The 27390-nt window shown below is 57.6% G+C and overlaps 1 protein-coding gene across 1 annotated transcript; it reads right to left on the bottom strand.

The window, feature by feature from the left end:
* Positions 1 to 212: 212 nt before the first annotated feature.
* EEF1AKMT4 (EEF1A lysine methyltransferase 4) lies at positions 213 to 26529 on the bottom strand. The gene is made up of 3 exons (XM_024196352.3): positions 26269 to 26529; positions 11475 to 11758; positions 213 to 828 (listed from the first exon to the last, which is right to left on the bottom strand). Exons 1-3 carry the CDS (start codon positions 26486 to 26488, stop codon positions 541 to 543), a joined length of 792 nt encoding a protein of 263 aa, XP_024052120.2. The 5' UTR covers positions 26489 to 26529; the 3' UTR covers positions 213 to 540.
* Between the last annotated feature and the right edge of the window lie 861 nt (positions 26530 to 27390).

The following is a 27390-nucleotide window of genomic DNA, read 5'->3' on the forward strand; positions in this document are numbered from 1 at the left end:
CTTCACAGCAGGACCAAGTACCCTCCCTGACAGATTTTGTTGTTGTTGTTGCCCCAGATCCCTAAATGGCCCCCTCAAGGATTGAACTCACAACCCTGGGTTTAGCAGGCCAATGCTCAAACCACTGAGCTCTCTCTCCCCCCCTCCCCCCCACAGGCCAGACCTTCATTTTTTTTGGGGGGGGGGAGGGGGATTCTCAGGGGTCCTGGGACAAGGTGGCCCTTGGGAACATACCCATGTGCAGAAGCCTTGAGATTGACAGCACCAGGATGAGGGGCTGGGCTGGGGGACTAGAGAGAAACCGATTTTATTGAGCTGGCTGCAAAGCACCATTCCCTTTGGTCTCACAGTGCCCAGGTGCCTGGCAGGACGGGCTGGGCTCCTGTTGCCAGCCACAGGCAAGGCACTGGATTAGAGGCGCCCGCTGTCACCCAGCCCCATGAGTCTGGCACCGGCAGCTGCAGCTGGCACTGGTTGGCTTAGGTCCCCATGTCGGCTGGAGAACTCCTTGCTGCTACAAGGGTGGCCGGCCCTTCCCGCTCACAGCTCAATAGCACTGAGATAATCCTCGCTGTCCGAGGCCTGGAGGAAGCTGGGCGGGCAGGCGGGGCAGGGCAGCTCGTGGAGTCTCCGCCCCAGCGCCAGGTCGGCAGGGGACAGCTCCTGGCCTTTGCACATGACGTAGAGGAAGTAGTGGAAGTCAGTGCCGTAGGTGGAGTGGCGCAGGGACCAGCCGTAGGCGGGCTGGGCGTAGTGGCGCTTGCGGAAGTGCGGCTGGGCGAAGGTGATGGAGATGAAACGGCCTCCCGGCCGCAAGACTCTGCTGACCTGTGAGGAAAAGGTTAAAGGGGACAAGGTCAAGGCCCCCCCTGCACTCTGCCAGGTTCCCCTCCCGGGCAGGAACCTCTCCAAATCCAGGGAACCCTTCCCCGCCCCGCCCCGCCCCGCCAGTGCATCCCTCCAACCCAGCGGCTGCTCCAGGAGTGTGCAGAAAAGGGGTCACCTCCCATCTTGCTACAGATCTCAGGCTATGCAGGGAGAGGGGAGCTGATCCCCAGTGTCAGGGCAACTGCTGCTCACCACAGGGGTCAGGAAAGAATTTCCTCCACCCCACCGGCAGCAGAGCGCAGCTGGGCAGCAAAGGGTGAAGCAGCGGCCGACCCGCACCCCGAAAGGAGGTGGGGGGATGTTACGGGATCTAGCAGATTCCAGCCTGCACTGTCCTTGGCCGCCTTCTGCTGCCTACTCCCTGCTGCCGGAGCTGGCATTCGTTGCCATCAGCCCTGGCTCCTCTTGCTGCCGAGAGACCACGCTTGGCCTCCTCCACCTGCCCTGCACCCCTCCAGGGGCCCGACCCCCTCCCTGCTCACCCGGGAAAGGCTCACTGCAGGGATGATGATTTTATCCAACAGCAGAAAAGTTGCAGCTCCCAGAGCCCCCAAACGAAGAAGCCAGCTGCAGCCCGCTAGGGGCCCCAGGTGCAACTGCTCCGACAGGGTGGGGGGAGATCTCCTTTGTCTTTTCTCAGGACTCTTGTGCATGCCCAGCGCAGACGAGGGTAGAGCTACCCCACCCCCACGGGCTGCAGGACCCCATGCCCCCCCCCCCCCCCCCCCAAGGCAACAGCCCCGGGATCCCCCCCCCCCCCCCCCCCCCAAGCGGTTGTTTGCCCCCATCCCAGCCTCCCGCTGTGCTTGCCCCGCCAGAACATTCCTGAGCTGTGCTAGAAAACACAGTGTCCAAGGTACGGGGTGTTTGAAGCAGAGAGGACTTGACCCTTTTAATCATCATTTTCTCCTCACTGGAACTAAGCTCTTGCTAATAGGATGGAAAAGAACATCAATTTTCTTGCTTGGCTTTATCCAATGTCAAAGGCATTTACGGCCAGCGCTGGCGTGCTCAGCATGCTAACGGCGCTGCTTGGTATGAGCAGCCAGCGTTGGCGGCCTCCCTGCACTCTGCCACACAGCTACTCCCAGCGCAGCCTGATGGGGAGGGCACGGCGCAGAGCCGGGAACTCCCCCGCACTCGGCTGCCTGGGCCCCTGACAGGTGGGGACCGACCGCCCTTCATCTCCCATGACTCACCCTTAGCCAAAGGGCTACAGAGCCAGGGAGCTGCTGCTGCTGCAGTCCTTGCCGAATGCTGGGGGTGGGGAGGGGGCTCTGCAGCAGGCGGGCAGGGGATGGACTGCTCACGCAGGGCAGGGTGGGAGCTCTGTGGCAGGGTAAAAGCAATACAGGGGACGGTATCTCCCGCGGACACCATTTGTCCATCGTTGGACGCAGAGAAGAATCCAGAGCTGGTGCCACAGGCAACGCAGGGGCTATTAGTCTGGAAAATGCAGCAGCTGGGCATCCTCTGAGCAGAGAGGGAGGAGACTGAAGTTGAGCCCTGGGAGATAGAGCCAACAGGGCCCACCTGGGATGGTCACAGCATCGTAGGGCAGAAGGGCGAGCCCTGGGCTTCCCAGGTCGGTGCTGTGGCAGATTTTGTAACCACATGCAATAGCTTTGGGGACCATGTGCTATGAAGTTGATGTACCACTGGGGGCCAGGAACCACATGCAACTCCAGGGGCAGGGTTCCCACAGCTCCTCCAGGAACGAAAAGCAGATGGGGATGATTAAGGTGAATCACTCAGGTTATAAACACCTGCAGAGAGGTCCGTTCCCACCCCCCCGGACGGTGGTTCAGACTGGGTCTCCACAGAGCAACAGACAAGGAAAGAGCTTAGGAGATAAATAGGCTGCATTTAAACTGACTCAAGGGCTTCGTTTTGATTCAGCAAACGGACAGGGACCTTCTGTCCCCAGGGAGCCCCAACCTCTCTGGAAGGGTTGGGGAGATTTTGACTTACCAGGGCCCCATAAGACAGATGGGTGACCTCGCCCAAGCGTCAGCCCACGGCAAAGCACTTTCATGGGTTTTAGGAGGTTTTTACCGTAGGAATAAAGGTGTTTGTTCAGAAGAGCCGGGGGTAACTTGTAACTGCTGGCAACACACTGCTCATAGCCGTGGGAGAGGAAGGAAGCCCAGGGATCGGCCTTTAGGCGGAGCGGCTTGCTGGGGACATGGCAGCGTACGGCACGGAGCTGTGCAGCCGTAAACCCCTGTCCCCCGCTCAGAAGGGAGTGGAACACAAGTCCCTGCCTGGGAACACAGGTCCAGAGACAGCTGACGACTGGAGACCTGAGACATGGCTGGGAATTCCTGGAGAAGACCAAGGAGGGTGGGGGCAGAGGGGAATACTGGTGCAGTTACCCTGAAACCCGGGACAGGTGCTACTGGCCAGCACAGCCATTGGCTCTAGCAACACAAGTGAGCACTCTGGTCCCGCTCGCTCAGCCACAGTGGCCTTCCCTAGCACTCTGGCCCATGGGCCCAGGCACTGCCCCCAGCAATGCCCCCGGGAAAGCCTGGAGCCCCCACTCTACACTTGGCCAGCGCTCTGAACCTCAAAGGCTTAAACAGACATCAGCCCCCCTCCCAGAGGGTCCCCGGCTGCATGGCTGGGGGTTGATGGGGCACACAAGCCCCACCCTTTGCTACCCACATGGGGCAGAGGGAGGTTATTTCTGCATCCTCCCCTTCAGTGTAAGCAGCTGCCCCTAGCTGATGCCCAGAGACCCAGCCCCCAGCAGGGACCCAGCCCCTCACTCCTGAATGAGGTTCTCTCTCTATGGATGGGAGGCCCCTCTCTGGGGCTACCAGCCTCACAACTAGGGCAAGTGGCGAGAGCCCCCATCACCTCTCAGCGGAGAGAGAGTCCATAACCTAACACCCGGGACACAGACAGGATGCTACAGGGAGACACTGCTTCCCTGGCCAGCCTGCACCCAGCAGTCTGCTCCTCCTTCCCTGGGTGAGATGGGCCATGAAAAGTCCCAGTGCAGAGAGTTGGGCAGATGCTGGGGGCCAGCCCCACCCATACAAGGCAGCAGATCACACACACAGAGTGATCAGGCAAGAGCCCCACCCTCCCGCTTCTCGTCCCAGCAGCTGGGGAGGGGGAGGGGGCAATAGGATGTTTAAATTACCTGCCCTAGATGGGCCCCAGAAGCAGAAAGGCCCGAACGCCTACCCCAAGGGGCAGGGCCTGGGGCACTCGGTGCGGGAAAGGAGTCTGTGCACAGAGCTAGGGCTCTGGAAGATCACGTATACATGAGCTGCAGTGACCGACTCCCACCCCCTCCACACCAATCCCCCTTAGATGGAGGGCAGAAAGCCCAGATTCCAGCAGTGGGTAACAGGAGACAAGGGATGGTGCATGCATTGAAGTCAGGCCCCTCAGGAGAGCTGCACGGGCTCAGAACTAGGCTGGAGAAGGCTCAGGGGTCTGAGCTCAATTCTCTGCACTGGCGACCGGAGGGCCGTGCCCTTTGACTCATGCTCAGCGCCGCACGGGGCAGCTCCAGGGACTCAGCAGGACCCCACGTAGCCTTCACTGCCTTCTCCAAGAGAGCTGGAGCCGGGATTCTCGTTCCTCGGGAGCCTGGGGTGGCTGCATAGACCACGGCCCTCCACAGGGAATGTCCCTTCTCCAGGCACTGGAAGCCCTGAGCAGGGAGCCTGGCCTAGCAAGGCGTGCGCCATCCAGAACGCGGCCAGGGTGAGGGGCCCAACTGGGGCAAACCCAGGACACGGCCCAGGAGCTGGGAACCAGAGCTGACCAAGCCCCATAAGCCACCTGGGCCTGCACCCACGGAGCTGGGGAGAATAACCAGACAACGGAAGAGCTAATCACAGCCCTTGCACCTCCATTTCCCTGCCCAGGGACAGCTGGGCCTGCCAGTCCCTATGCCCTCACCACGTGAACAGCCCGGAAGGGTTCCTGTTTTGCAGAAGGGCGGGAGTGCCAGGAGCCAGCCGCTTCTGACCTCACCCGGCCGGCCAACAGTCATGCTCAGCCAGCAGGACCTGGACTGCCTGAGAGCCAGTGTGACCATGCCCCCAGAACCAGCGCCGACCCAGCGCCAGGGCATGGGGCTAGGAGAATCTGCCCCTTAAGCCACACCTGGGACCTCTGCTCCCAGACACGCCCCACCTAATTCTGCTCAGCGGAGGGTGGAAATGGAGCTGTGAAAGCCCCAATCTGCATGGGGCAGAGTTTCTGAGGCAGGTCTGAGTGCTGATGGTCACTGCCACCAGCCTGGTTCCACCCCCATCCCCCAATTCCTGCTCTGGGGCAATGAAAGGGGGTTAGTAGCCTGAAAAACACTGAGGATGCACCAGCCCGCCAGGCAGTGGCCTGTCCTCAGCAGCCCCGGGGGGGCAGGAGGGAGGGGTGGAGGGTCCCTGCTGAGAGCAGGCTGGCTGGGGAAGGAAGGGTCTGGGCCCATCACACACCAGGTGGGATCCGTCTCCTGCTGTGAAATCTCCAGTTCAGAGAGGACTAATGGCTGTTGCTAAGAGACGGCTTCACAGAACTTCATTCACCAGTAGCGGCTGCAGAGCGGCTCTGGGGAGATGGGCAGGAGAAGCAGCATCTGCTTCCAAGAGGCCCCCAGGCTCCCTCGCCGTCCCCTACTAGCGCAGCAGGATGTGATCACTCCCTAGCACAACTCACAGGGGCCGCTGGGCGCTCCAGCTACATGAGCCGTCCTCCCCCAGCACTGCCTCTGCTCCCCAATCCCAACCCAGAGCCCCCTCTTCCAGCCCTGGGTCCCAGTGCCCCATAATCTCTACCCACAGCCCCACGGCTATTCCAGCCCTGGGCTCCCCACACACCCAGCTCTGCCAATTCTTCTCTCGTTTGGCGTCTGTCCCCTCCTCCACTCCCCCCACCCAGCGGGGAGCTGGTGCCCCGGGGACCCTCACGCACCCTGGGCTCCGAATGCAGGACCCAGGGTTCACAGATCTGCCACTAGCCAGGTGGCTTCTGCAATGGGAATGCAAAGAGGGAAGGCACTGCCTTGGAGAGGAGTATGGGGTGAAGGGCACAAGAGCCCCTATGCACAGGCAGGGGAGGCATGAAACTCCACGTGCCCTGGTGAGCACCGGGGTCTGTACATGTTCACGGGTGTGTGCACTGACGTGTTTCATACACAGCCTGCCAAGTCACACCTGTGCAGGTCTGCGCTCCCCCCACAGCCGTCGCCATGCGTGTTCACGCAGCGCCAGGGTGCCGTGTGGATGTGCACATGCACACATCCCCCACGTTCGCTGGGAAGGGCTGGGGCAGCCGCCCGTAATCTCGTTACAGCGAGAGCCCAGCGCTGCTCCCTAAGAGGATTGGAGCTGCCAGTTGGACATTCATGAGCGAGATGCTGCTCAGAATCAAGCGGCGGTTGGCATAATACGGGTTTCCAGGTCATCAGTCCAGGCACAGCAGTACCAGCGGCCCTACCGCATGGGGTCTGCCTAGAGGGAGGGCAGTGCCCCCTGGCCAGTACTTGGTGTCCACAAATCCAACAGGCTGGGTAGAGGAGCAGAGGAATTCGGCTCCTTCCTCTCATAACAGTGGGGGGAGGAGGAAAGCAATCATGCACTGACAGCGCCATGCCAGCCCTGCCTGCTGCCCTCCAGGGGCCTCCAGCCCTAAGCCCCTTCACTAGGGCAAGAGAGTTAGGGCAGGGGGTGTGAATGGGGGAGGAGTTTGCAGTCGGACATGGCTGTAAAAGGGCCAATGGGATTGGGGGCGGAGCATGCCCAGAGCTCCCATGCAGGAGCTGAGGGGACTTATTCTCCCTACACCGCTGCAGGGAGATGCCCCCGATGCTGCTAAACCCAGCTCTGCCCCCACCCCAGAGCCGTCCTGTCCCAGAGCAGGGTGCACAAAGCCCCCGTCTCCAGCCACCCCACCTCGAACGCTGCTTCGCCTAGGTCTAAGCCAGAGAGGCTGCAGGGAATTCAGAGCCCCCAGGGGCCGGAGGGACTGAGGTCGGAGTGAAGGTTACAAGAGCTTAACTTGGTCGACTGACAGCTGCAGGCAGCACCACCAGCCCCAACCTCCACCCAGGCCTGGCTGGGAAGCCAGCAATCACCGCCAGCCAGGATGAGAGTGGGAGCAGAGACGGGCACAGATCAGAGCACGGCTCAGCTGGCAGGGACCATCGCCTGCATGTCTCCCACTGCCCCTAGCACCAGGGGGCAGCCCCAGCCCCATGGCAAGTGGCCCAGGGCTGGTGGGGAAACAGTCAGCAGGCAAGTGAAGGGCAAACCACAGAGGGCAAGGGATTATTCAGGGCCCATGGAGAAGCTAAAGCAGCCGGCTGGCCAGGGAGCCCCACGGTTTGAGATAATCAGACCAGACTGGGCCGGAGCAAGAGAGCCTGCCCCGGGGAAAGGGGCCAGGTGAGACCCCTGTGCCCAGCAACTCCCTGCCCACACCCACTTCCCACGATTCCTAGTGGGGTGGGCAGAGTTTGCAGGATCCTCTCGTCACAATCAGAGAACTGGCTGGGGGTAGACGAGGGGGCCACGTGGTGTCCCTGGAACACCCCTTTGCTTAGCAACAGGGATGCCCCAAGTCTTCCCTCCCCGCGCCCAGCCATCATGCAGGTGACTACTGCTGCCTCTAGGGCAGGTGGGGCAGGGAGCATCACGCTCCTAGAGCTCCATGGGGAGGCAGGGGTCACCCCATCTCTCCCACCCCCTTGGCTCCCCTCCTTCTGAACGACACATGGGAGCCAGCAGGGGGAGGGGGGGATGGGACACAGGCCTCCCCCCATGTCACGCACCACATGGTTAGCCACAGCCAGGCAGTGATTACAGGGGGGAGAGCAGGGGAAAGCCCCAGGGCAGGGGTAGGTTGGAGAGAGCACGGGGCTGTTTCAAGCTGAGCAGAAAGCCAGGCTCTTTCCCACCCCTCTGGTCCAGGGTGAGTCACCCAGGGGAGCCCTGGGCACTGAGCAAGTTCCCCATGGAGGTAGCCCCACGGAGCAGGCCTGGACGTGGTGCAGCGAGACATCCTGGAGCAGAAGAGGTAGGAGGGGGGAAGAGCCTGGCCCAGGAGGAACCCAGCCCAGGGAGAGAGAAACCAGTGAAAGTAAAAGGCCAAGCAGAGGATGACAACAGGCGGGGGGGGGGGGGGGGGAGAAACTTCCCATCCCCGTGGGCAGCACTACCAGGGCCAGTGATCCCCAGTGCCCCACCCTGGTGAGTTGAATCAGCTTCCTGCTGTTGCAGCCACATCTCCCCATAGCGCCAATTAATAATAGGCTGGAGGCATCACCCGTCCCCATGGTAACACCACTGCCCAGTCAATACTGACAAGGGTTTCCACGGGCAACCAGGAGAACAAGCCAGGCAGATCTCCCTCTGCAAGGGGGGTCCCCAGCTAAGGATCGAAGTGCGGGAATCAAACGGGGTGGGGATGGGATCTGGCTTCTAATACTTCCCGGTTCTGTGCCTAGTCCCCACATTCACTTGACTCAGAAGGAAGAACCCAGGGGGCCCAATGGCAGTGACCCTGCCTGGGGCAGGGTTGCTCAGGGTACAACCCCTCTTGCTATCCCCTCAGCCTAGAGGACCATGATCACCCCCCCCACCCCGAGCAATGCGGCACAGTTAAAACAGGAGGAACCACACTCAGTCCCACCCCCAGGGCAAGGGAGAGGCCTTCCAAGCATTTTAGCTAGTCTGGCTCCAGCGGTCTCAATCAAAGGGCCCAGCCCTTGCCTAAGGGACGATTCCAGGCCAGATCCATCCCCTGTTGGGGAAGGCTGGGGCTCCCAGACCTTCACTGAATCGTCTGCATTACAACAGCATGGGGGACATTTTTTAAGAGAAAAAAAAAATGTAAGATTTAGGCTTGGTCTAAACTTAAAGCTTTAAGCATGGCCTAGCCAGGTCGGTCAGGGGAGTGAAAAAACCCACAGCCCCGCCCGCTGCTGCAATGCCAACCCAACCCGTGAAGATGCAGCCATGTCGATAGAAGAATTAGCTAATGGCATTCAGGGAAGGGGTGTTCCTATACGGGCAGAAAAACTCCTGTCAGCGTACACTGGGTCTACACTGGAGGCTAGGCCAACATAGGCTCTGTAGTGTAGCCACTGCCTCGCTTTACCCACTCCATCTGGAAACCTGGTAAGGCTGAAAGAGTTAATCTCAGTCGGCAAGAGGCATGGCTGGGTTGTTGGTTCCAATGAATGATCAGAGACGGTCAAGGCATGGATGGAATTGCCTGGGGGAGTCAATGGAAAGCCAAGGACCAGACAGGAACTTATAAGGAGCGGCAGCTCGGGGAAGCAGGACATGCAGACCCATCCTGAGTAACTGGAAACAGAAGGTGGAGGTGTTCGGAGTGGGTATAAGAACTGGCTACTGGTGAGGGGAAGATGAGATGCTGGATGCTTTGGGCTACAGAGGCCGGTAACGCTGCAGCAAGGCAAAGCTTACATGCACGTCTTTCCATCCTAACCTCAGGACCTTACACGCTGTATTCCAGCTGACTAATAAATATTTTGGTGTGTTGTGAAAAAGCCGTTTTGCAAAGAGACAGAACATCTGCGCCTTGCATTGTTGCCAAAGGAGTAAAGTCTTGCTGCACAATGAGACACAGAAATGCTTTAGCCAGTGCGCCAGTATCATAAGAACGTAAGAATGGCCCTACTGGGTCAGGCCAAAGGTCCATCTAGCCCAGTATCCTGTCTTCTGACCGTGGTCAATGCCAGGTGCTTCAGAGGGAATGAACAGAACAGGTAATCATCAAGTGGTCCATCCCCTGTTGCCATTCCCAGCTTTTGGCAAACAGAGGCTAGGGACACCATTCCTGCCCATCCAGGCTAATAGCCATTGATGGACCTATCCTCCATGATCAGGGTAGCGAGACCGTGGGGCTGACTTTCATAAGAAGTGCTGGCCGAGGGCCTAGCGCCATATGGGCTGCCCTCCTGGAAAGGCCACGCTAGCCCTGTGGATCACTGACACACGCAGACGTCCCAACAGAGCAGGGACCCACGGTGCTGGGTGCTGGACAGACAGCGAGAGGCCATTCCTGAGCCAGAGAATTTACAGCCTCCTTGGACAACGGGTGGGAGGGGAAGTGACTTGCCCAGGGTCAGACAGCAGGGCCGAGGTGGGAAGAGAATCCAGGTGTCCGGAGCCCCAGTGCAATGCCCCCTATGCCAGACCTTCCCTGGGAGGAGATTCCCCAGCCAGCTCCATCATCCTGGCAGGCAGTTCCCCTGACACACAACGAGAGCTTCCCCCCTGGCTCTTGCTCCCCCACAAGGCAGCGTGAAGCCAAGCTCTCATCACCTGCACCAACAGCCAGGCAGGGACTGCTGCCCCCATGGCCACTGCCAGCTTCCCAGGCGGCACTTGCCCAAACCCAACATCAAAGGGCGAGCCACTGAAACGATTTGCAGGCAACAGGCTCTGCGGCCACATCACCATGGCAACCCTGATGAGTCATTGTACTGGGGAGGAACAGGGAAGAGGAATTTCACACCCTTAACAGTCCTGAAACTGCAGAGTTAACTCTTTCCAAGGAGCCAGTCCCAGCCATGGGACCACGCCCAGCCCCAGGCCCAATCTGCAGCCCCCTCTGCCGTTCCTGCCCTGGGCTCCCCCCTCCACAGCTCCGCCTGTGCCCCTCTGTGCCAATCTGGAGCCCCCTCTGCCCTCCCAGCCCTGGGCTCCCAGCTCTGCTGAAGCCTCTCAATCTTGACCCACAGTTCCCCCCACATGCTTTTGCCTTCCTGGTGTTGTCTTCAGAGATGCTCATCCGGCAGTTTTGTGGACCAACATCCCTGCCCTGCCAAAGCAGCCATCTCTGAAAGACCAGCAAGGAACGCAAGAGCATCTCCCCTCCCCAACCTCAGGACACAGCCCCGGGGCAGAGCAAGATCACCAGTGGCCTCTGGGCCAAGCCACGGACACTGCATTCACTCCAGTGTCTCACTGCTCAGCAGTTCCCGGGTTGGGGGGGAAATGGCTGGGATGTGCCCCGGAGTCTGGGGAGACACTGGTGGTGGAAGAGCTCCGTATGGAGAGCGTGGGTGGGGAGGAGTCACTAGCACCCCGATTTGGGGAGAGGCAGTTCCCCCAGACCTATAGATCAGAGCATAGACTTGAGCCACGACCTGACCCCAATGCCGCTTGGCTCCCACCTGGACAAGGGCCCAGGGCTGGGCCGACTCTGCCCCTGGCTTTGGAGCAGTCAGGCAGCCGGGGCCGTTCTCCTGGGGGTGGAAGGGATGTTCAGTCCCAGCTCTGTCACACATCCACATGGCATGTCCACCACGCCTGGCAAGCTTTAACACACGGGCCCCTTCACAGCCGGGCCTTCCCCAGCAAGCCTGGCGGAGCCGCACTCCGGAGACAGGGCCTCGCCCTTCGAGGGCACCTGATTGCCCGTTCCCACCGAGGCCAGCCATTACCACCAGATGCTTGCACGAGCTGGTGTCAAGGTCTCCGCACCGGGGATACGAGTTCACGTCCCAGCTGGGCCCAAGTCTGGTCCTACCCTGCCCTGACTGCCACAAGGGGATCAGAGCCTCTAACGACTTCGGAGTCCTGCCCACTCACCTCCTTCAGCACCTGGTCCAGCAGCGCTGTAGTCTCGGGCGACACGTTCCAGGGGTCCGTCTCCGCCACCATCATGGAATCCAGCGTGCCCTTCTCCAGAACCACGTCGAAGGTGCCATCTGCGAAGGCCAAGTCCCGAGCGTCCATCACCACCCACTGCAGGCCCTGGCACTGGGCGTAGCGGGCTCGCATGCCTGCGATGCACACTGGAGAGTAGTCAATGCTGGTGACATCTGTGTAGCCAAGCTGGAACAGGTCGGCGCTCAGGGCGCTGTTTCCACAGCCTGCAAAAAGGAGGATGCCCAGGTGAGAGCCAACCAACGCAGATGGGTCCATGAACCGCACGGGTGGTTCTGTGGCCCCAAGCAGAGCCCTGGGTGTTTCGCAGCTGGGGAGTAGGAGCCAGCTGTCCCAGCCCGCTCAGTTGGCTGTTAACTCTGAAACCTACAGAAGACTATTCAAATGTCAGTGTTAACTGTTTCAGTGCCAGTCATTGTAGCAGCAAGATCCAGCTAATGCACTTTTCCCCACGGTCAGTGGATGCAGGGGCAGATCCGGAGGCAAAGGGGCTGCCGTTTGTTGGGGTGCTAACCTAGGAGCTCAAGCCTTGGTCACACACAGTATCAAGTCCAGTGGAGGACGGGAGGTTGAGACATTCCCACTGCCCCCTCCCAGCAGCCTCCCCACCCCCCCAGATTGGTGAGACTATAAACATATATTCCCTGCCCCCCAGGTAAGCTGGGGAGCGCAGTGGAGTCTGGTCTGACTGTCTGTTGTCACAGCTAACCCAGCAAACCCCAGTGATTTCCCTTCACTGCAGTTGGCACACAAGGTCCTCTCTGCAGCAAGCTCTGGGCCTGCCTCCTCGCCCCGCAACGTGCTGCGGGAGAGACAGAGCACTCAGACGGACAGGGCCCCAGCCTGGGGTGTGGGCCCAAACACCAAACAACCTGCTTCCAACCGGACAGGGGAAGCTGGATATCAAATGTAGTAACCTCCATTTTTGTGGGGCTCACCAAAAAGGCCTGGGTGCCCCCTGCTGGCTCTGCAGCCGTCATTACACTATTGTCCTCTCTGGAGCCACATGCAAGCCACACGCATCCAGACCGCCTGCTGGGTCTATGAAAAGGACAGCCTCAGGCCCAGCGTGGGGCCTCCCGTGTCCCAAACCTCAGCTGGGGCTCCCACTCCTCCCCATCATCAGGATGGGCCTGGCTAGTCTCATGCAGACGAGGGCCAGGAACAGGGAAAGAGTGGCCAGAATTTAAATCTTGACTAAGGCCTGGAGACCAGCAATGCACCCGAGGGGCCAGCCCCGGTGGGAAGCAGCTGGTCTCCTCCAGTTCTGCTTTGCGACTCCAAGAGCAGTCAGTTCTGGGACGGGGAGGGGAGGGGTGCAGGCACCGTGCAGTGGGGTCGTATTAACTTAGAGACAAAGCTGCACTTAATGAGCAGTTTGCAAATTCCATTTTAATGTCATGGGCGCCGCCTCTCCCGTGCGTGGGACAGCAGGCCCGGGCGCCGCCTCTCCCGTGCGTGGGACAGCAGGCCCGGGCGCCGCCTCTCCCGTGCGTGGGACAGCAGGCCCGGGCGCCCACACGCGTGGGCAGGTGTGCCCGGGCAAAGGAGCCAAAAGACTCTGCTCCATCCCACATGGCAACTGGGGACACAGATCCCAGCCCTGCTGAACTCTGTTCTCCACAGGCAGCCTGGCCAGTTTCACCCTGGACTAGAGGGGTTTGGCCAGGAACCCAGCACCGGAGAACCAGGGAAGAGGGAGCAAGATTCTGCCCTGCCCCACTCCGGGTCGGGCAGGTGAGAGACTCCGGTTTGGGATTTACCGGGGCCAGCCCATGTCAGAGTGGTCTGGGGCAAGGAGGGCACTCGGGGCAGCACAAACAGCAGAGCTGGATCCTCTGGTGACATGGAAGGGACTCGCCCGTCCCTGCCACGCCCTGGGCTTCAGACACCAGCACTAGTAACATGGGTTCTGAGTGTGCTACTCACAGGGAGATGGGGCATGGGCAGGGCATTAAGGGCAACTCTCCCCACAGCACCGTACTGCTTCCTCCCAATACCAGGCTGGGGTGCAGACACAGCGCAGCTCCCCCAGCGATGCAGCTCCCCCCACCCATACCAGTCTAGGGTGCAGACACAGGGCAGCTCTCCCAGTGGCCCCGCACCCCCTCAATGCCAGGCAGGGGTGCAGAGATGGGGCACCCCCCAGCAGCCAAGGTCTTTACATGGTTTCTCTGACAGCCAAGTCACAGTGCTGGGTGCGGCCAGTCGGTGGGTCCCTACACCCCTCCCAGGCTCCCCGTTCCTGCCCGCCCCTTGAGCTGTGTGGGGAGCCAACCCACCAGGGAGGGATGCGGCTGGGATGCAGAGGGCCACTGGCCAGTGAGCAGATTACTGCAGCCTGGCACCATCTGGCAGGGCTTAACCGATGGGGGGAGGGGAAGGAGCATCTGCGAATCTCTAGCGCATGCAAGGCAGAGCAGGGAAGGGAACGGGCTGTCCACGCTCCCAAGGGAGCTCCCCAGCCAGCCCCACAGGGGTACATGGGAGGCTGAGGGGGGAGAGCCTGGCACCGCCCTGCAGCAAAGGCAACTGGGACAGCCAAGCCTTGGCCAAGTGCCCTCAGACCAGGGGCTGGGGAAGCTCCCAAGCCAAGCCTCATGCAGGGGTGGCAGCTAGGCCATGGCAGGTGTATCCCTGGGTGTCTCCCCACCGTAGAACCCCCCTCCCCGCCTGCTCCAGACCAGGTGAGGCACTCCCTTCCCTATCCGGATGGGGCCTGGCCTAGCACACTCAACCCCACCCCCAGGCTTGGCCCCAGCCCCCACCCCACACCTGTGGGCTCCCCTCCTACCTTTCCTGAGCAGCCCTCAGCCCCGGGGGGAGGGGGGGGGGGATTTGGCTGCTATTAATCACAGATCGCATAGATTGATCCTGTTAGGGGATCAGGCGATTAGACCCGGTTAATCCGAACCTGCTCGAAAACTCAGGGAAAACTCCGGATTAAGGAGGCACCAGGTTAAAAGCTGCAGCAGCAGCCAGATCAGAGATGGATAAAGCACCAGGTGGAATTAAATGAAGCTTTGACTCCTCTCCTCCCCGCTAAATCCCCCAGAAGGACTTCCCTTGCGGCCTGCTGGGGGAATCTGGTTAATTTGCGGGAGAAGAACCATGCTCAGGACAGCGAGGGGGTTGGGCTAGAGAGGCCGGATGCAGTGGGCATTGTCCAGCCCCCGCCATCACCCCCAGAGGCGTTACAAACCAAGACACAAATGCCCCATATCACTCCCGGGGAGCATGTTTATAAGAACAGGAACTGCCACACTGGGTCAGACATGGGCCATCTTGCCCTGCTTCCTATCTCCGTCCACAGCCAGTATCAGAGCTGCAGGGGGACTGTACAGAACGTGTCTTCCCCTCCTGGCAGTCAGAGGTTTAGGGGTGCCCCGAGCATTGGATGGCAACCCTGAACCTTGGCTAGCAGCCATTGATGGGCTTATCCTCCATGAACTTGTCTAGGTTTTTTGAACCCAGTTCTACTGTTGGCCTTCACAACATCCCCTGGCAAGGAGTTCCACAGGTGAACAGTGCATTGATTCCCCAGACAGAGGCACGGATTGGCCAAAATGACCGAGTTCCCCACCCTAGGTGAGGCTGCGCTCTCCTGCTATTGGACAGCAAGGCCAGAAGGGAATCACCTCCGGCCATCCTCCCACAGAGAGACTGGCCATAGAGTGCACCCAGCGCTCCCCGCACCCAACCCATCCATCTCTTCTAGACAGAGACACCTGGTCTTGGGGCGAAGGCTTCAAGTGATGGAGAATTTCCGCCCCCCCCCCCCCCCCCCCAGGGGCTACGCCCCCCCCCCGGTTAGCTAACGTTAGCACTTAGCCTTAGGAAGTGCCGACCAAAGCCAGGCTGCTGATACTAGTGTGATAGGCAGCAACAAAGTGTGTCTCAGTCTTTCCTTGTGCTCCCCCATCTATCCGTGTCCACTCATCATCTCTCGTCTTCTACTTCAATCGAAAGCTCTTTGGGGGCAGGGACCATCGTTTGTACAGCTCCTATTGCCACGGAGTCTTGGTGCGTGACCAGGGCTCCGAGGTGCTGGGGTTAGAAAAATAAGGATGCGTTGGAAATTCATGCCCAGATGCCAGGGCCGGGCTTTAAAAACATTCAACCATCCCGCCCTGTGCATTGTCACGCCATGCGGGTCGCCCCCTCTGCCACGCAACTGCCTTCACCAGGGAAATCTGGGGGGTTCCAACCTCCTCTTCCAGGCTCTGTGCTTTGTACTCGGGATTAGCAGACGTTGTGTTGGCCAAGACCCCCTGGCTTCTTAGTCCAGGTGTCTTAACAGCTCCTTGCTGTTAACTGGATCAAGCCAAGGTTTCCACCCAGATCAGTTATCAGCCAGCGAATCCCTTCAGAGCCCTCGCCCGTTGTTTGCGAGGGGCCTTGCTGGGTGAGACGTGTTCTGGTCAGAGCCCCTTGTGCCCATCTCAACAGCTGGCCCAAGTGCCACCAGGTGCGGCTGGGAAATCAGTCGTCCCTCTTCCGCCCAGCCCACGGCAGTCATGGGAGAGTTCGACGTTCACAGCAGGAGTCAGCCGTTTGCTGCATTGGGTTCAGTCGTGCCCCAGACATCCCTGAGTCACAAGCCTGCAACGGCTGCCCCCACTCAGATCTCACCTCCTGCACTGCCCAGCCAAGCAGCAAAGACCCCCCTTGCTAGGCATCCCCAGCACCCAGGCCATGATGCTCGGTGCGTTGCAGCTCAGCTAGTCAGTAGGTCACCCCCACTGCTGGGTCATTTCTCTAGTGCTCAGCCATCCTGCATGAACAGCAGCACCGATCTTCTGTTCCACTTTTCCTCCATTCTGCCACCTGCAGCTTGGGCTGGATGAGGGCGGCTGGCCCAGTGGTCAGAGCACCAGCCCGGAACCTAGGAGACCTGGGTTCTAGACCCTGCTCTTCCAGACGCCTCGTTGGCCCCGTCTCAATTCCCAGACTGCAACGAGGGGATGAAAGCCCTGCCTGGCCTCACAGGGGTGACAGGAGGGTAAATACACGAGTGTGCGGCCCTGTGACTACGCTACCTCCGAAGATGCTAACAAAACCAGTGCACCGGCTCCACCATGCTATGGGGACGGCAGCGACGGTACCGTGTTCGAGCAAGTCCCGGATACCGAGGTGCCGGCTTCTCCATTTGGAATCAGTCGTAGCACATTGCGCCGGGGGCTCTCGCAAACCCCACCGGCTGTGCCACAGCCGGACGTCGCATTTCAACTTAAGTGCTGCCGGCACTTGGATCCTCATGAATGAGGAGGCCCCTTTAATTGGAAGGAGAAGCTGCAGCTCTACCAACCCCCAGTCAAAGCCAAGGGCTGCTGGAAACTGGCTCCGACACCGTAGAACACTTCCAGGGCTCTGCCTGAGCCAGCACAGAGAACCGGACGTCCCGATGGCGCATCCTCGTCGTAGGCACTGCAGGTCACCAACGTTCTCTTCCCATTAGTGACGGTGCAGTCGCCTCTCAGCTCCCCAGAGGCCAGCTGAGCTTCCGTAGCTCCCCCTGAAGCATAGCGTTCGGTCTAGATGCGAGATACGGGCCAGGCTGGTTCCCTCGGGGTCTGTCTACACTGCAATAAAACAGCTGCAGCCGGCCCGTGACAGCTGACATGAGCTGGGGCTGCGGGGCTATAAAACTGCAGTGTGGACACTGGGGCTTGGGCACTGGGACCCCACGAGGCAATTTTATAACCCTGTGAGGCCAAGTCAGCCAGCACGGGCTGGCCACGGCTGTTTCATTGCAGTATAGACGGATCTTCAAAGATGTTATTGCCCAGAATAAAAGGCACCGGCAACAGCCCTGGATACCCTCCCTCAATGCAGTCGGCGCACACGGATTGTCAGCAAATTCACCGGCCAAGGTGAGGGACGTGTAGCATAAACTGACGTGCAACTCCGTGATACGTAGGCAGCGCGTGCCGGCCAGCTCCTCCATGGCTGTTCTCAGGCCCCAAGCCCACGCTCACGACAACCCGCTGCGAACCAAGGACCGTGCTCTCGGTCAAAGCCATTTCGGGACTGTCTACACTGCAGTGCAAAGCCCAGGGTTAGCAGAACTTGACCTAGCAGAGCCTGGGCTTGAGCATCTAAACGCGTTTGCAACCCCAGGTCAGGAAGGATTGAACCTGGGTCCCCACCTGGGGCTCCAGCATCAACACTGCATTTTGCAGGCCTGAGTCCAACTGAGACTTCCCAGCACCCTCCCAGAACACACCCCCTTTAGCCCTTGGTTCGTGGGGCAGTGCGGGAAAACTTTACTGTCCAAACCTGACTCTCCAGAGGACACAGAAGGCCGGCTGGTGGTATTTTTTTTAGCAGACCCCCAGAGCATGAGTTCAGTGCGGCGGCATCTACGCTGTAAAATAAATAAATAAATAGGGCTTGAAACCCAGGCCCCAGTTTGAGTCAGGCACAAACCCTCCACCCCTGTGGGGTCCTGGGACCCTGGATTGGTGCAATTTGCATGTAAACGGAAGGGGAGTTCAAACCCTGGGCTCACGCTGCCGTGTAGACGTACTCGGAGGGGCCACAGGAGGAATTCTTCCCACTTGGAGGGGAGACAGTTCCTCAGCCACCACCAGAAAATGCCTTGATTGGTACTGCACAGAAGCCTCTGGATGGGAACCCAGAGCTCACCCTTACCAGCACTTTGCTCTTCCATTGCCCTTGGCACCCGCAGAGCTCCAAGCCCTTCACAAAGGAGGCCAGTATCATTTCCGGGGGAGGAAACAGGGGCAGAGTCACTGAAGTGTCGTAAGCCCTTAGCCCCATCTTCTACCCTGACCACCCAGGAAGGTGGGGAGGTTTCGGACTCTCTGCCTGGTCCATCCCACTGGAGCGGCGGGGAAGGGACAGCCCCATATAAAGCCAGACCGATGGGTGTCTCACAGCTCAGCCCAGCGCTGGTCTGCTCCAAACGCCAGGGCTCTAGGAAGTGCAGGGAGAAGCCCCCAAGAGAGTGCCTGGCCCTGGCCTTCATCCTGTCACCGCAGAGAAAGGGGCGGGGGAACGATTAAAGTGGGGTGAGCTAGGAGCCAACATTTCCAGTGGCCTGAGAAGAGGGACCCTGGAGGAGGTCCGAGCCCTCAGCTGCTAGGGGTGGTGCTGGACACCTCTCCCGGAGGGGGAGGAGGAAGATGGTGGGAACTGCAGCAGATCCTGAGCACATTGGGTGGAGGGGCCACAGGACAGATTGGGGACCAGCCCTAGGTACGTGATCCTAGGCTGGGGAGACCCATCCCTCATGCAGGGCTTCAGGGCCTCTGCAAAACCCTATTCCTCCCTTGAGCACAGAGCCCACAAAGGAGAGGCGCTGATCAGTCCCGGCCCTGCCTGGAGTAACCTCAGACCTAGCCAGCAGCAGGTGACAGCTCCCACCACGCAGCCCAGGTGGAGCCCAGCCCCCGCAGAGCAATCCCAGCTTGGCTTGGGCTAAGTGAGTCCTCGGATCCCTGCTGCCAGGTTCCGCTCACACCAGGCACAGGTGCGGCAGCTCTAGCCCAGTGACAATACCCGGGGGCCACAAGAGCAGTGAACTTCCCTCCCATGGATGTTCCCGTCCTGTATGCCGTGGGCAGAGTCAGAACTCCTGGGTTCGCTCCCATTTCCTCTCTGCCTCAATTCTCCCAGTGGGCCCTGGGCCTGCTGCAGGCGGAGGAGGGCAGCGTGAGCTCTTCTGATGAAGGGAGGCCTCAGAGGGGAACAGAGGGGTGAATGTGAAGCCCGGCTAGGCACAGCACCCACCGGGACCCGGCTGGGGATCTCAGGCAGAAACTCCCAGGCATCCCCACAGCTCTTGGGTGCAACAGACAGGAGTCTCATTAGCAAAGCATGCTGGGAAAGAGCAGCGGGTTTTCCCCAGAGATGCTCAAGGGGAGGCAGGGAAGAGGGGCCAGAGACCAAGGAGGACACGCCGCACAAGGAGACCAGCAGAGGGATCACAATCCCAGACACCCCCAGCAGAGCAGTGGGTCCCCCTAGGGTGGGTTTGCAGAGCAGCCCCCAGAAGGGCTTGGAGCCCCAAACAGACCCACTGCTGCAGTGAGCCCAGCGGGCTTTGCCCTGGGATGCAGCCCTGGCCCTAAGTCAGCTCACAGGGGGCAGCCCCAATAGCCCAGGGCCTCCCCCACCCCGAGCTCTGCACTCGCGGGCAACAGGCCCCGGAAGTGAGAGGCTGGCAGTGTCCAGCACCCTCAGTGCTGCTCGAAAGGGCCATGCTGCCCCCTGGTGGCGCTCAGGAGGAATTGGCAGGTACTAGTTTTCTAGAGGTTACCTCTGCAGCAGAAATTCAGGGGTCTCCAATGCACCCCCTGCTGCCAAGGTCACCCTGGAATAAGGGGGCCCTGGATGGCCTCGCAGACAGCTACAGTGTACACACACAGGCTGCAGCTCTATGGAATGGGGTGCTCAGGCTGCAGGCCAGACCCCCAGAGCACGAGTTCAGTGCGGCGGCATCTACACTGTAAAATAAATAAATAAATAAATAGGGCTTGAAACCCAGGCCCCAGTTTGAGTCAGGCACAAACCCTCCACGCCCGTGGGGTCCTGGGACCCTGGATTGGTGCGATTTGCATGTAAACGGAAGGGGGCTTAGGCTTGAGCCGGAGTTCAAACCCTGGGCTCACGCTGCAGTGTAGATGTACTCGGAGGGGCCACAGGAGGAATTCTTCCCACTTGGAGGGGAGACTGTTCCTCAGTCGCCACCAGAAAATGCCTTGATTGGTACTGCACAGAAGCCTCTGGATGGGAACCCATCGAGTCTTGGGGGGGACAGGGGAATAAGGGGTGGGCTGGCACATATGGACGTCACCTTGGAGGGATAAGCTACAAAGCCGAGCTGGCATCTTACAGCCCCTTTGCTCCACAAACAGCTTCCTCCCTGGGACTAGGATCCGCACTAGCCCCAAACCACTCACTCGCCCTGCTGGGCCAGTGGCCAGGCTCAGGACCTGCCCGGCCCCAACAATGGACATCAGCAACGGGTGCGGCTGCGCCAGAGCTGGGCACGGCATGTCCTTGGCTACACTCGGAGCCACACCACCCTCCTGCAGGCGTTACTGACACCCACTGGCAGCAAGGGGCATTTCCTGTAGCATAGATCAGGGACTGTGGAAAACCCAGGGATGGGGGAGGAGTGGGGGGGTTAGAACACACCCACACCATCTCAGGACATGTAGGAACATAAGCCACATAAGCCCTAGGTGAGCTATGGTTTTAAATGGCGTTTGGATCTTAGCATGAGTGACAGGCCCAAAGCATGTGACCAAAAAGAAAGAAATCGTGAGAAAGAAGGACTGTTTGTGTTAAACGCATAGGGACCCTTTGGAATAGCAGCATTCCCCTATTTAGTCCTGTTGCTTAGCCCAAACCTTAAAGAAAACATGGTTAATTGGGCACCAGGCGCAGTGAATGAATTGGTTAGAAATGCTTAGTGCAGTCGTCAGGGACAAAATATGGCAAAGTGAGAGAAGGGGGAAAAACCGTGACGAGCAGAGTGCAGGCCTAAACTGCTTCAGCTGCCCTTAGCTAAGGTCCAACCACCAGCAAAGACATCGCTTGTTTGTTAGCAAGCTTTTCGAGCAGTCAGAGCTTTTCCTTGCCCCTCTGGGGGAAGAGGTCTCCTGGGCCTGACCTGGTTGGAGTAGTTGGGCGGACGCTTATCACTGTATTGTATGTATCAGAGGGGCTAACGGGAGTTTTGTGAGGAATTTCTCCAGGTGAAGGAGGAGCGATTACGTGGAGAAAGTAAATAAGGAAGTGTTATTTACTCCTTCTCATAACACAAGAACTAGGGGTCACCAAATGAAATTAATAGGCAACAGGTTTAAAAACAAACAAACAAAAGGAAGTCTTTCTTCACACATGCACAGTCAAACTGTAGAACTCCTTGCCAGAGAATGTTGTGAAGGCGAAAACTATAACAGGGTTCAAAAAAGAACTAGATAAGTCCATGGAGGACAGGTCCATCAACGGCTATTAGCCAGGATGGGCAGGGATGGCGTCCGTAGCCTCTTTTTGTCAGAAGCTGGGAATGGATCACTTGATTACCTGTTCTATTCAGTCCCTCTGGGGCACCTGGGATCACCTACTGTTGGAAGACAGGATACTGGGCTGGATGGACCTTTGGTCTGACCCAGCATGGCCGTTCTTATGTTGCCGGCGGTAGAATACAAGGGTGAATCGGATTATGTTGATATTTTGGATGTAACCAGTGCCAAGTGGCCTTTGGACGAATAAAGGAGTGCTTGTGTGGAAACCGAGTCGTGGTAAAACCTTAATAAATTTACCAGGGAAGTTTCCAACAGGCTGCAGTGGGGTCAGCTCTCAGCAGCTAACCAGAGTGGGAGGCGCATTTGAGTCAGTAGGGGACACTCTCCTCTCCGGGTAAGTGCAGACCCCACTATGCCTCCTCACTGAGTTCACTACAACCCCCCTCAGAAGCAGCCAGTTACTTCCCCAGACCAAGGGAAAGACCGATCCACGTTCTCCCCTGCCCATCCTGCAGCACTCAGCCCCAGAAAGGCCACCTTCAAGGACCACCGACTCAAAGAGACCTTCCCACATGGCCCAGGCAGAGGTCACCACACACAGCCCAGGCCTTCCCTACAGCCGCTGGGAGGGAATCCAGAAACCTGCCATTGATCCTGTGTCCCCAGCCCCTCGGTGCAGCTGCCGCCTATCACTGACAACAGCAGCTGCTCACTCTCCAGTACCTTCCCCCTCCGCGCCTTGACATGCCCAGCCCAGGGTGGAGATGTGCATGGGGTAAAGGGATGATGCTCTGCACAGCCTCCCCCTACAATCCCAGAGCCACTGGATTTCTCTACTGCAATGATCAGCAATGAAACAGTTAACAACATTAACACTCAGCACATCATTAGGCTCCAGAGATAACAATCCTGGAGCTGAGAGGGGGCAGGTCAGGGGTCTCAGAGCTTTCCTTCCTAACTGCCAGCAGGCTCAGGTAGATGAGGCTACCCCAGTGCCAGGTTCTCAAGGCTACTTCCCAGGAAGATAGGTCTAACTTCACCCAGCACCGAGCTCAGTGGGGCTGGGGCCTCTAGGCACTACCTCAGTGTACAGGTGTCTCCATCTCAGCCCTGTCACTGGGCATCAGCTGCAAGGCTAGCGTGTCACCACTGTTCTCTGCTGGCCGCACTGTGTCTGCCCCAACGACACCAATCCAGCTCCTCAGCCGGGGGCCCGGGGACATGCCAGAGCCCGACATGGTTAAAACATGCTTCAGTCTCATGGCACAGGCACGTCTGAGCCATGTTTTATCCACGTCTGAGTCCCAGGGCCCAGCACAGTCCAAGGGTGCAGCACTCTCCAGGAACATCCACTCTACAGAGCTAGATCCAGGTCCCCCACTAAGGGAGCCTCTCCTAGGGCAGACCAGTCCCCCAAGGCGCCCCTGGAGGCTGCAGCTCATCGAGAGTATAAGCCCCAATGTTACCGCAACTCAGGGAGGCACCCTTCGCAGAGAAGGAAGGCACCGTCAGGATTTTGTTTATGGAGAACCTCCAATAAACCGAAAGCGCAGGGCGGGGGGGAGGGAAGGCATCCTAGTGCCCAGGGATTTCCCTACATCCCCCCTGAATTTCCCCAACATCCCCCTGCCCAGTTTTGTGAACTACTTACATGCAGTGTTGCCAGTTTAGTGATTGTTTGGAAACTTGAATTGAAATTGAAACATTAATACACACTTTAAAAGCATAGACAGTGTATCTGAAAAAGTAGAATAGATTTGAAGAGTATGAACGTAGACTAGCTTCCTTATACAGCTGTAATTTTTATGACAATGTCAGTGCATTCATTTCGGCGATGCTGGCCAACCTAGTCATTTCAAATGATGATTTGTAAGCAAAGTCTAAATGAGCTCTCCCTGACAGCTAGTGATAAGCTTGGGGGAAAGGCTTCAGGACCAGATTGTATTTACATTCCCACCTAATCTCCCTAGGTATCCAGCAAACAGAGCTGTGTTACCCAAGTGATAGATTTTGGCTGAGGTTGGGTTACAAGTCACTTGAATGTGGGGGGGATAATGAAATGTTATTCTTATTGTACGAGTAAAGGGCAGTAGAACTGTACTTAGCCTGTGCTGACTGAGGGCATCACGAGAGAGGGTGGGGACAGGTGTTTTGCTTGATGGTCTGCCTGAGTCACAAGTACTATTTGACCTGCCCCTCTCCACTGTTTAAAGACAGAGCTGATTAGGCTCCATAGACAGTCTTTTGTTCTGTTAAGTGACCCCTGCAGCTGAAATCACTGATAATCAGGTTTAAGTGCTTAGACCAGCTGTGCGACAGTGATCCTGTGGAAGAGACGGCCCAGTCTGCACTAGCAGCGAGGTTCCCCCACTGAGAGCTCAGCTGAAATCACTGAGAGCTGGGTGGAACCTCAAGAAATCAACTCACAGAGGTCACAGTGGCAGGTGGCAGCAGACGGTGACAGCGCAGGGCCATTGGCAACAGAGCGATGGAGTGAACGGTGGCACAACGGACAACAGTGGCCAGAGCGAACAGTGACCAGCTGGAGGAACGAGCAAGGTGCCTTCTTGCCCCCCTACCTGGGAGGTGAACTCATGTGAAAGCATCTCTGAACTCTGAGTCTCCACTGAGCAAGGACAACACCGGTGAGTGTTAATGAGGCTGTTAAGAATGCTGGAGACACAACACAGTTCATGCGAACCAACATGGCTGTGGCATCATGCTTTCTATTTAAGCAAGAGATACCACACACTACAAACTGAAGGCCAGTGTTAAGTGCATCGTCACTTGTTCGGAACCAGTGTTCAACTTCAGGATGAACAAGACCAGCAAATGCTCACTATCTTTCTGCAAGAAACTCAACTGACTGGCTAGAAGCATATGGTACAACAGTGAAAGACTCAACAGTTGAAAAAGTGAAGAATTCTCTCACCACATTCAAAAAATTTGCATACACAGCTGATGAATGCACCGATGCAAATGGGCATCAAGTATTAAGCCATTGTGTACGTTATCTTGATGTCAGTGGTAGGCCAGCAGATGCATTTCTAGATGTTCAAGTTATAGAAGATACATCAGCTGCATCTTTGACAACCCACATCTTAGAAGAGTTAAATGCTTGTCAATTGGACGCCAAACAGACGGCTGCTTGTGCATTTGATGGAGCTGCAAACTTCTCTGGAAGACATGGTGGAGCACAAGCTTTGCTCAGAGAAAAATGTAACCCTAATCTCTCCTATACACACTGCAGAGGCCATCTACTCCAACTAGCGCTAGTATGAGCTGCAGACTCTTCAAAAGACATTTAAAAAAAAAAAAGCTATACATTTAATGTCTTCATTATATTCTTTTTTCAGCAAGAGTCCAAAAAGACTCTATATTGGAAAATAAAGAAGATACACTGGGACTGAAGTTCAAATTAGTCCAACCTGGGAAAACCCTCTGGCTTTCTCATGAGCGATCCTTGGCTGCTGTCTTAAAATTACTCCAGCCATTATTACTGGCTTTGGAAAGTATCTACCAAGCTGGGATGGATCTAAGTAGTGAGGCTGGTGGATTACTTTTGCTACTACGTTCAGAGAGACTATTGCCATTCTCTCTCTCTCTCGTAAGTCTACTGTTGAAACCACTTGGGTCATTAAACAATGCCATCCAGGCATCTGCTACAACAGTAGTAGATCTTTGTCCAGCAATAGAAGCTACATTTGGATCAATCAGAGAGATATCCATTGAAAAAGTACTGGAAGAAGCAAAGTTTCAGTCCAGAAGTTGACTAATGAAGGATTCAATATAAATGCCTTAAGTGAAGAAGACAAGAAGTGTTTGTTAAGACAACTGAAAAAGCACAGACTTGATTCTTAAAAATCTACAACAGCGACTTCAAGATTCTATTCAACCTCTACGTAGCTTTTGCAGATCCCGGTCTTCTAAAACATTGGCAGTTGAGTGGAGTGAGGCACTACCAGCAAAGGGGCTGCCATGTGCTCAGGTCAGAATAGAGAATTTGAACACAGAGTGGAATATCATACGACGAATTAATGAAGACTTGACTTCAACTTCTTTTTATCATCCCTAGTGGCTCGACCGGACCTTTATGCTATATTTCCTGGGATGAAAGCAGTAGGAATTCATCTCTTGCTACTCCCAGTCACAACAGCTACCATTGAGCGTTCTTTTTCATCATTTAATAGAATTTTGTGTTCTGAAAGAAGTCACCTTCTGCCTGAGCATGTGAATGAACTAATACACATATCAATTGAAGGAATAGAAGTACCAGACACACGAGAAGCCAAAGATGAACAACGTTGCATTCAGGAAGTTCATTAACAGAGTTGTGCAAAATTATAACAAGAAACCAAGAAGGATGTAGATGTCGTGCTTCATAGAAGGCTTGAGCAGCCAACTTTAATTTGTGTGATAGTTTTAAAACACAAGTTAAATTTAATAAAATGGTCACAAAACATTTTTTTACTATGGTGCCATACAGCCCACCTTCACCCTCACGGTCTCACCCCCATCGGCCCTGACCCCCATTTCAATTCCTAGGGAAAACACTGCTAGTGCTGGATCGTGGAAACACGTCATCCCAGGCGGGGACCCCCAGCACAAGTCCACCACCAGATCCAGCCCCGTAGGGGGAAAGAGCCCGGGGTGCCCCTAACCCAGCACCAGGCTCCGGTGAGGCTGAGGGGGATTCCCCAGGGGGTTTCACTTACCCAGCACCAGGATCCGGTCCCCCGGGCGCAGCTCCGCCTCCAGCTGCTCGCGGAAGCAGGATAAGCCCCCAAACCACTCAGCCGGAGCAGCCCCCACCTCCCGGTACCGCGAGTCCCAGAAGCACCGGTCCCGGTACCGGACGTTAGAGTCCGGCAGCCACGGAAAGTCCATGCCCCCGGACCCCGGGCCGCGGTGGTGCCTATATGAGGGCGGGGCCATCGATAAGGGGGCGTGGCCGATCCGCAACTGGTCGCTGAAACCAAACCTGCCGCCTGCCACGTGTTTCCCCACAAACCACGTGGAACTTCCGGGCCGGGTTTGGTGCAACGCTGAAAACATTCCGTCCGGAAACTAAACCCCCCCGCCCCAGTGGGCAGGACGAGCCCTTGGGAGTGGATCCTGTGTGACGACTCCCAGGGGACAGAAGGAGGCAATGTTTCCCCCGGGGACCCCCTCCAGAGCCCCCCTCCGTGCCCTGTGTCACCATCCCCCATCCCTTCTGTCACCCCCATGCACTACTTAACCCACCCCCTGGACGCTGGGGTCAGGGGCACTGATTAATCATGGTGCCTTTCACGCCACAGGTACCAGGATCCCAGCCCAGAATGCAGCCCCTCGGGGACGGGGCAGGACACCTGTTGATACAGCGACACCCCCCCGCCCAGCAGTGAAATGCAGCTGCCTCTGGGTGGAGGTGCATCAGCTGCTTCCCCACACCCTGCCAAGCCGGGCTGCAAGGGAAGATCATAGAATATCAGGGTTGGAAGGGACCTCAGGAGATCATCTAGTCCAACCCCCTGTCCAAAGCAGGACCAATCCCCAGACAGTTTTTTTTTTTACCCCAGTTCCTTAAATGGCCCCCACAGGGATTGAACTCACAACCCTGGGTTTAGCAGGCCAATGCTCAAATTACTAAGCAGAATGATTCCTATGTTGCCAACACCAGCCACTAGGGATTTAGGAGGCCCAGCTTGGTCGGGACATTTAAAAATGTGGCAACTGAGCAAACAGCTGAGCCAGCCCCAGTGCTCTCACCAGCAGAGCACACAGCCCCTCCATAGCCTGGAGCCACCCCTGCCAGGGCCAGCTCTGGCTTTTTTGCCGCCCCAGGCAAAAAAGCC

The sequence above is a fragment of the Terrapene carolina genome, unplaced genomic scaffold, assembly GCF_002925995.2.
Source record: "Terrapene carolina triunguis isolate 2854851 unplaced genomic scaffold, T_m_triunguis-2.0 Scaffold88, whole genome shotgun sequence".
In the NCBI taxonomy this organism is placed as follows: Eukaryota; Metazoa; Chordata; order Testudines; family Emydidae; genus Terrapene; species Terrapene triunguis.

Bases quoted from the DNA above. Each gene is read 5' to 3' on its own strand.
- EEF1AKMT4 (XM_024196352.3), bottom strand. From the start codon at position 26,488: ATGGCCCCGCCCTCATATAGGCACCACCGCGGCCCGGGGTCCGGGGGC. The intron at 11,759-26,268 runs GTAAGTGAAACC...TCCTTTTTGCAG, and splicing joins GGACCGGATCCTGGTGCTGG to GCTGTGGAAACAGCGCCCTG. The intron at 829-11,474 runs GTGAGTGGGCAG...TTTTCCTCACAG, and splicing joins TGGACCAGGTGCTGAAGGAG to GTCAGCAGAGTCTTGCGGCC.